At 39.4% G+C, this 8,534-nt stretch overlaps 2 protein-coding genes across 4 annotated transcripts; both read left to right on the top strand.

The window, feature by feature from the left end:
- The first annotated feature begins 400 nt into the window (after nucleotides 1-400).
- LOC112182981 (mitogen-activated protein kinase pmk-3-like) lies at nucleotides 401-4,738 on the top strand. Its single transcript, XM_024321570.2, is given in 8 exon segments — nucleotides 401-888; nucleotides 1,371-1,849; nucleotides 1,852-2,132; nucleotides 2,435-2,714; nucleotides 2,911-3,018; nucleotides 3,285-3,563; nucleotides 3,831-3,974; nucleotides 4,237-4,738. Coding segments are annotated over 8 exon segments (2,049 nt in total). The 5' UTR covers nucleotides 401-599; the 3' UTR covers nucleotides 4,426-4,738.
- A 640-nt stretch (nucleotides 4,739-5,378) lies between these two features.
- LOC112182980 (CTD nuclear envelope phosphatase 1 homolog) lies at nucleotides 5,379-8,076 on the top strand. Of its 3 annotated transcripts, XM_024321568.2 has the most exons (7): nucleotides 5,496-5,636; nucleotides 5,717-6,018; nucleotides 6,108-6,236; nucleotides 6,356-6,476; nucleotides 6,571-6,652; nucleotides 7,340-7,493; nucleotides 7,597-8,068. In XM_024321568.2, the coding sequence occupies exons 1-7, from the start codon at nucleotides 5,549-5,551 to the stop codon at nucleotides 7,726-7,728; spliced, it is 1,008 nt and encodes a 335-aa protein (XP_024177336.2). In that variant the 5' UTR covers nucleotides 5,496-5,548; the 3' UTR covers nucleotides 7,729-8,068. The 3 variants fall into 3 exon arrangements, with proteins under 3 accessions (XP_040365947.1, XP_024177335.2, XP_024177336.2); XM_040510013.1 differs by having other exon boundaries at nucleotides 5,379-5,597; nucleotides 7,340-8,076; XM_024321567.2 differs by having other exon boundaries at nucleotides 5,384-5,636; nucleotides 7,340-8,076.
- Nucleotides 8,077-8,534: the final 458 nt, after the last annotated feature.

The following is an 8,534-nucleotide window of genomic DNA, read 5'->3' as shown; positions in this document are numbered from 1 at the left end:
CAGATATAAACCGAATCTACTTATATTTATTCTGTTAATTAATAACTAATTCCATATCTTCTCACATCAAATAACATGTCTAGTTGCAAGATTTCCTTTTTTTCTCTTTTTCATTTATTAAATAAGGAAAGTACTAAAGCATTCACTGTAAAGAAAAAGAAAGGAGGGAAAAAAAAGCTCATGGAAGATTATAAGTGAGAAAAGTATAAGAAAGTGTAATTGATATGGTCCCCTAAACGACCATACGTGACTTCCCACCAATATTAGTAGAAAAAAGAAAATTCATCTGCATCGTTTTCCACTTGTAGGCCAATCCTCCCGCCACGTTTAGGACCGAAACTACCGAAGGGCCCACAGAACCAAAAACCCCCAAAAAACCCAGAGGCCCTCACTTTTCAAAGTTGGTGAGACACCACAGCACCACCCTCTCTCTATCTCTTCTGTAGCTTCGGTTCCACAGAGACTGAGAGACTCTCTCTCTCTCTCTCTGTTTTTTATTACAAGCATGCAAACCCGGAACCATGTCATAGTTTCCACTTCTGCCCCTCCCAGTTCCCTATATTACTTCCTTGCCACTTCTGCTCTGAGTTTCCACGTCCATGGCGGTCTCGGACGTCCAGGCAGTGCTCGAGTTCTTGAAGAAAAACGGGTTCTCCGAGGCAGAGTCTGCACTGAGAGAGGACATGATTGAAAAGGGCGATCTGGGTTCTTTTGATTATGAGAAATTCTTGTTTCCGATGGTGCCTGCGCCGCCTCCGGTGAGAATTCCGGCCAGTTTTCAGAGATCGAAGGTTCCGGGTCTGGTTGAAGTCTCGAGCTCGCGATCGAGCTCCGGGGATGATGAGTTTGTGAGCGTCGGGTCTTCTAGTACTAATAGGTGCTCTTCAGGTAGTTCAAGTTTTGTTGACTTTTTAATCAAAATTCAGCTTCTAGTTGATTGCCATGAGCATATTGGATCATTATTGTGATTGTTAAATCATTCTAATCACCTGTAGTGAGCGTATCACTCTCATAATGTTGAATTGAATTCGTTTAGTACTACATTCTCAGCAATCAAAATATTTATTTTATTCTTTTTTCGTGTTCAAGGTAAATAAAAATGGTACCACTTTTTATTGCTGAATCTATTGGCTATGATGATTTTGATTTTCTTAGATGGATTTCGGAATAACGAAATGTTGTAGGCCATTTGGGATGATATGCATATTTGAATGCATGTTTGGAAATTAACCAAGCGTAGAGCACCTGCAATACTCATGAACCCAAGGCTGATTAGATTTTCAGTTGTCAAAAAGAATTGTGATGCTGATCTTGCCATTGCTTTCTTTCTATTGGTCGGTAGTGAAGTCTCAGCCTTTTCTCTTTTGCAGAATTTACAAATCCATATGGAATTCGATCTACATCTCCAGGCAGTTCCAAGGCTTCATCCGATAGATTCTCACAATTTGGCACCGCACGCGATTACCATGATTTTGATATGCAAAATGACTTGTTCTGGCATGATGAGAAAGATGATGCAGACTTCATGACTCCTTGCTTTGACGGGGTAGACTTCTTTGGCTGTCCCACTGAGGATAAGTTCATCATGACTTCAGACACTGACAAAAACAATGAGGACCTGCTGGGTCTGCATCATAAATCGGAAGCATTTCGATCAGAAATAAGCCTTGATTACTTGGACAAGAAATGTCTTACTAATATTTCTTCCACGGATGCCAAAGGTGTTTGTGTGACAGACTACTGTCAGTTTGAAATGAAACATCAACTTAAAGGAGGCTCTGAGGAGGAGCCTGCTGGTGAAAGGTTGAAAGAAACTGATTTGGATATCTCCCATGTGAATGTTTTGGGGGTTTCCCTTCCGTGAATAGAATAAGAAAGAGTTCTAACTACTCTCCTAAAAGGAGTTCCACAAAGGGCTGGTTGGAAAATGTAAAAGGTTCTTCTGATTTACATGGTAAGATTGCAGAGAAAGATATCAGGCCGGATGGAATTGACAGCTCTGAAGTTGGAAACAGTGATGTAAATGAAGAATCCCATGATCCTGATGAAGACATTGATGAAGTTTCTATGTACAAAACTGATGAGAATGAGTATGAAGTTTTCGATTTAAGAGTCATACACAGAAAAAACAGGTTTGTTGGGTATAGTCTGCTTTGTGTAGCTTTGATTGAATCGTTGCTGAATTCATCGCATGCATGTCCAGTACTCCAGTGAACTAGCACTTTTAAATCATTACAGACCAAGTTAAGAATAAGTCACCACATTTATGACATTGACAACTTAATGATTCATCATTACTAGGAAAAACACTTAGCTTGAGAGGGTCTTTTTGTATCTATGTTTGAATCTTTACAGAGGGGTTTGAGCTTGTGCACATGTATTCTGTACATGATATGTATCTATCAGTTTTAATAATGTGTTGTGCCATTTGCAGGACTGGATTTGAAGCAAACAAGGATCTACCTATTGTGCTAAAGACCATAGTTGCAGGCAGATACTATATAACTGAATATCTGGGTTCGGCTGCTTTTAGTAGGGTTGTACAGGCTCATGATCTTCACACAGGAGTCGATGTTTGCCTCAAGATCATAAAAAATGATAAAGATTTTTTTGATCAGAGTTTAGATGAGATTAAACTTCTTAAGTTTGTAAACAAGTATGACCCTGGAGATGAGCGCCACATTCTGCGACTTTATGACTACTTCTATCACCAGGTATACCTTTCTGATCCAAGATAAAAAGAGATTTGATTTAATTTACTTCATTTTGAGTAAGACTTGTTGATTACCATCTCAGGCAGGGAAAATGGTGGTTGTTTTTATCTGTTCTGCGATGATTGATTGGAATCTTTACAATAGCATGCTATCTTTAGATTATTTTGTGTGCTTAAATTTCTGGTTTATGAAACAGGAGCACCTCTTCATTGTTTGTGAGCTACTCAAGGCGAATTTGTACGAATTTCAGAAGTTCAGTCGAGAATCTGGTGGAGAAGCATACTTTACATTTAGAAGGTTGCAGGTTTGTCTGACTATGCTCTCTCTCTCTCTCTCTCTCTCTCTCTCACCCTCCCTCCCTCCCCTCATAGTTTCAGTGCTTTTGATTGTTAAAATGCCATTACGTTGCCAGGATATATCTCAGCAAAAGTGATTTATTTTGTTTGCATCTACTGTACCTTCAAGAACATATTAATTTGATGCACATAGCTTTCTGCTCCTTGTAAAATTATATAAGAAAGTAAGAAACAATACAACCAGTATGGAACTTAACCGTGTACTCTTTAACAGGCCATAACCCGTCAATGTTTAGAGGCATTGGAATTCTTGCATCACCTGGGAGTTATTCACTGTGATCTCAAGCCTGAGAACATTCTCATTAAAAGTTACAGAAGATGTGAAATAAAAGTCATTGATCTTGGAAGCAGTTGCTTTCAAACAGACAACTTGTGCCTATATGTACAATCTCGTTCCTACAGGGCTCCTGAAGTCATGCTTGGGCTCTCATATGACGAGAAGATTGACATGTGGTCTCTTGGATGCATCTTGGCTGAGCTATGCTCCGGAGAAGTATGTCCCTTTGTGGCTTGGTTTTCATTATATTGAGCTTTGTTTTATTCATTATGCTGAGTTTTACTGTATAATACTAATTCCATGCTGAATGCCTGATTCTTTTTGTCCCCTTGGAACTTACCACTCTGTTTAGGACCTCTGATATGATGTTTTCTTTGGTTTACCACCACCTTGGGGGAATAACCGAATAAGTTATCTAGTAGAACATTCACACGCAAATAGAGATGATGTTAAAGATGATTGCAATGTCTACATTTTGTTCAGGTGCTTTTTCCAAATGATGGGATTGTGACGATCCTTGCACGTATCATTGGAATGCTTGGTCCTATTGATCTGGATATGTTAGTGAAAGGACAGGAGACAGACAAGTACTTCACAAACGAATTAGATCTCTACCACATAAATGAGGTTCATATTCTAAACCTTATCTACATATTAGTTGTAGAATCTTTAAAGCTTGTCATGCTGTCCTCAAAGATTCATACATGAATAATATGAAAGGGAAAGTATCTTGCTGTTTAATGACAATTTAACCTACCATCTTAGACGGTGAAAAGAAGTTACTATTTCTTATGGGTTCTTAAATAAAAATCATGAATTCTTTCTTTCTTCTTTATTTGTTTTTTTTTTTAGAAGGCATTTGGACTAATGCCTGCAATCCCATATTCAGGAGACAAACCAATTGGAATACATAATCCCTGAGGACTCCTCCCTGGAGCAACACCTGCAAGTAACCGATATTGGGTTCATCGACTTTGTCCAAAGCTTGCTTGAGATCAATCCTCAGAGACGCCCAAGCGCAGCGGAGGCACTAGAGCACCCCTGGCTTTCCTATTCATACGAATCGAGTTCTTTCTAAAACTTGTGTGGTAATGGTTTCCCTAGTGGCTTTGTTTATATCTCAGTTTTGAAGCCCACTTTGTGAGTTGCGCTGCATCCTTTGAGCACAGGACTGGGATGCCTCTTCCATATTGCAGTTTTGGTTTCTGTACATGCTTTGTTAATATTATCATGCCTATTAACATCTCCATAATTCAACTGTACAAAATGCTCCACCCACATGGTGGTTGGCAATTCCATAAACAGAATATGAGTGACCAAATCATTAGAAATGTAATAAAATCATCATTGGCATTGATTTGGGTTTTAGATGCCAGTGACTCAATGAGTAATTGAGTATAGGGTTCCTGTAGTAGCATGGTGCTGTTTTCTACTTTCATTCCTCTTTCAACCAAACTGACAAAACTCAAAGTATAGGAACACCATAGAAATTTCGTTCTAACACAGAAAGAAATCTTTTGTTTGATCAATGAAGGAGTTTGAGTCAAACTCGAATATTTTACGGTGTTTCAGAATATTGAAACTCTGAAGCCTGAAATATTAGATTGAAAGTCTGGAGTCTGAAAATATTAGATTGAAAGTCTGGAGTCTGAAAATATTAGATTAATTACAGTTTACAGGGTGGGTCACTCAGTTTACGGATTTAAAAAGTCGAACTTGGGATTAACGGTAGGATTCATCTACCTGTTTTTTTTTTTTTTCATAAAATTGGAAAATTTTAGGCAAAAACTATGGATAAGAAGGAATCAGTAATTAAACTATACACCTATTATACATGAATAAAACAAGTAAATTAATTAAATCTGTCGGTGTCATGTTCTATAAGATTAGAACAGAGTTCCAAATTCCATTGCTAAAATTATAAACAAAGAAAGAAAAATAAAAAAGAAAATTGACCAAAAAAAAAGTCAGTCATCTTCCATTTATGATCTGATTTCATTTCATCCATCAATGCTCCACAGCAACAAACGTCGGTCTTAAAGACATAAAGCTTGTCTCTTCTGATTGGCGCTTCCTTTCTCACTTTTACTGCTCCTCCCCCACGCTCCCTTCCCGCGCGTGGCCACCCCTCCTCCGTATCTATCTCATTTCCCAAGAACCCAACCCAACCCCACGCGCTTCCGCCTCGCGTCGGCCCCCGCATGCCCCCCCTAGACTTCGTCGAAAGCCACCATCGGCGAGAAAACAAAGGTAACAAGAGAAGAAACAGGAAACGAGAGCTTTTGATTGGTGCGGCTTTTATGACCTTTCTAACGAACCTGAATCCAAACCCAAACCCCCTGATCCATCACTTGTGCTTTCTTCTTCAGGACGAGTCATAATGGCTGAGTTGACTCAGAACGAGGTGGCTTACTCGCCCAAGACTATGCAAGTGTGGAAGGCTTTGCTGAATTGGCTCGGTTTCTTCTTCCAGATCTTCGTCCAAATCGTCAGCTCTCTCGGCCACCATCCCTTACTCTCTTCTTCTTCCTCCTCATCCTCTTCTTCCGACGCTTCCTTCAAATCCTTGCCGGCCGTCGAGTTGCAGGAGCACGACTCTTCCGCCGCCGTATCCGCCGTTGAAATCGATACTCCCGATTCTGACTCCGACGATCCTCCCCAGAAGCTAACGGTAACTCTTCTCTCTCTCTCTCTCGCATGGTGGCTCCGGTTGTAACAAATTTTAAGAGCTAAGTTTAGTTGCAAATTGATTGGTTTCAGGTGGTTCTTGACCTGGATGAGACGCTAATATGTGCATATGAGTCGGCGAGCTTGCCCGGGATAGTTCGGACGCAAGCGACAGAAGGTGGGTTGAAGTGGTTTGAGCTCGAGTGTTTTTCTTCGGACAAGGTGCTTTGCTTGACTAGCACTCATTTTGTTCGTCATTGTGTAATTGATTTAGCTAAAGTTAGGTTGCGTTGATTCGAAATGCGGAGTTGATGTTTGTTTACATGGTGGGTTTTTTGAAGGAATGTGATGGGAAACCGAAGGTGAATTATGTTACGGTTTTTGAGCGTCCGGGGCTGCATGAGTTCTTGAAACAAGTTCATGGGTTTGCCGATCTTGTGTTGTTTACTGCTGGACTTGAAGGTTTGTTTGCTCGTGATTTTACAGTTTCTTTTTCAGTTTTATGCTTGATTTTCGTCTCCCTTTATGGAATGTTGAGTGTTTTGAATGGTAACAGGTTATGCTAGACCACTTGTTGACAGAATAGACGTAGAGAACCTGTTCAGTTTTAGGCTTTATCGGCCTTCAACAACCAGCACGTAAGTTCATCTTTCTGTATTTGATCCTTTTCTGTAGATACGTCTCCTCTCTTTTCTCAAAATTCATCACTATTGATAGGGAACACTTCCTCCCAAGTTTTATATCTATTTAGGTTTCTTCTGTCATTGACTACTTCAACTTGACATTGGTTCTTTAGATTTTGGTTTCTTAAGCACTTGCAGACATTGAAATTTTATGGTTGGCGTATTTAGTTTATTAAGAGAGGAATGGTTTTGGCATAGATATCATGATATTATACATCTCGTACTTCAAAGTATTGCTGTTGAGCATCAGAGAAGCTATGTTACCAAGTTATAAGCGTATAGGTTCATTTTGGAGCAGCCATAAGCAAAATATCAAAATCTCACTGCTTGCTGTTAATGGCCTCATAGAAGTTCCTATGTATGTTTTGTGGAGTCACTTGAATGACGGTGTAGGGTGCAGACATATCAGAAATTCTAATTTTATGTCTTGCACACTTACCAAACTTTTTATGTCGCCAAGGCTTACTGCTTCTAGTTCTTTTCCCAACTTGTAGATGTAGCATATAGTTCATGGTGAGTTGGTGACCCTTGGTTCCTTGAAGTATTTATAGAACATTTTGTTTGAATTGCCCGTGTGTTGTTGTTGGTTAAGACTGAGTTTGGTAATTGGTAAAACCTCTGATGCTGGATGCATTAATACAGGGAATACCGTGAGCATGTCAAGGATCTCTCTGGCCTATCAAAGGATATGGGCCGAATTGTTATTGTTGACAACAACCCTTTCAGTTTCATGTTGCAACCTTTGAATGGAATTCCGTGTATTCCATTTTCTGCTGGGCAAATACATGACACACAGGTAGGAACTCTTTTACACTCAATACCTCTTCACTGGTCATCACTTATCTTCCACTTCGTCGCCCCTTTGTCTCTTTTCATTTCCTCGCACCTTTGTTTTTCAGCTTTTGGATGTTCTTCTTCCACTGCTCAAGCACCTATCGCTACAGAAAGACGTGAGACCTGTGCTTTATGAGAGGTTTCACATGCCCGAATGGTTTCAAAAGCAGGGAATCCCTTCAACTAGTTGGAAATAGTAGGATTGGCAGATCAAGCTTGCAATTCTCAGCAGTTAGTTTGTTCAAGGCAGTGTCATCATCGACTCCCACAATTCTTCTGTACAGCATCACTGTGTACACTGCAAATTTGTTGATACAAGGGTGTATTTTCACTAGAGGTCTAAGTGTTGCATCTCACTGTCGTATACGGAAGCCATTATTTATTATGTAGATTTGTTTAAACCCTGATTCTTGTGTAACTTTGTTTATATGGTTGCTGTTAGTTCTCTTGGATGCCTTAGCATTTTGTTAGAATTTTGTGAAATTGTTGCCAATAATGATGAGTAGTTTACACATCCCTCCTCATCAATTGCACTCATTTTTTCATTGCTTGTGTACCTTCGTTGTCATTTTTGTTTTCTGTACTATATAAATTAACAAGCATTAGGTATTCTGATTGTTTGATATTAACAGAGACTAAACCTAGTTAGGTTCCCTGTCTGCATTTCACACAAGAAGCAAAGATTTTGTGAGTTTCACTTGTCAAACCACACTGCTAGTGTAGATTACTTGAGGAAAGGGAAAAGGGTAATATTGGCCAAATTTTCGTCTGATACATTAAAGAGCAATTTACCAAAAGACGTCTAGACCTTTCCTTAACTTGATTTCGTATGTTTCGTCTGAAACTCCTATTTTTCAAGGTTGTCTTCGCGTAATTGTGTTTCATAAGCTTGGAACCTTTGAATTAACTGGAAATTAATGGAAGTACCGGCACTAGTTATAAGTGATGAAGTCTGAAATCTTCTTTCGTGCAATCCTTAACAGTTTGATTCTAAGTATTGCTA

This window comes from Rosa chinensis, chromosome 1 (assembly GCF_002994745.2).
Source record: "Rosa chinensis cultivar Old Blush chromosome 1, RchiOBHm-V2, whole genome shotgun sequence".
NCBI classification, from domain to species: domain Eukaryota; kingdom Viridiplantae; phylum Streptophyta; class Magnoliopsida; order Rosales; family Rosaceae; genus Rosa; species Rosa chinensis.
The sequence above is the reverse complement of the archived record's forward strand: the minus strand, read 5'-3'. Positions and strand labels throughout refer to the sequence as shown.

Bases quoted from the DNA above. Each gene is read 5' to 3' on its own strand.
- LOC112182980 (XM_024321567.2), top strand. From the start codon at position 5,549: ATGCCCCCCCTAGACTTCGTCGAAAGCCACCATCGGCGAGAAAACAAA. The intron at 5,637-5,716 runs GTGCGGCTTTTA...TTTCTTCTTCAG, and splicing joins GAAACGAGAGCTTTTGATTG to GACGAGTCATAATGGCTGAG. The intron at 6,019-6,107 runs GTAACTCTTCTC...GATTGGTTTCAG, and splicing joins ATCCTCCCCAGAAGCTAACG to GTGGTTCTTGACCTGGATGA.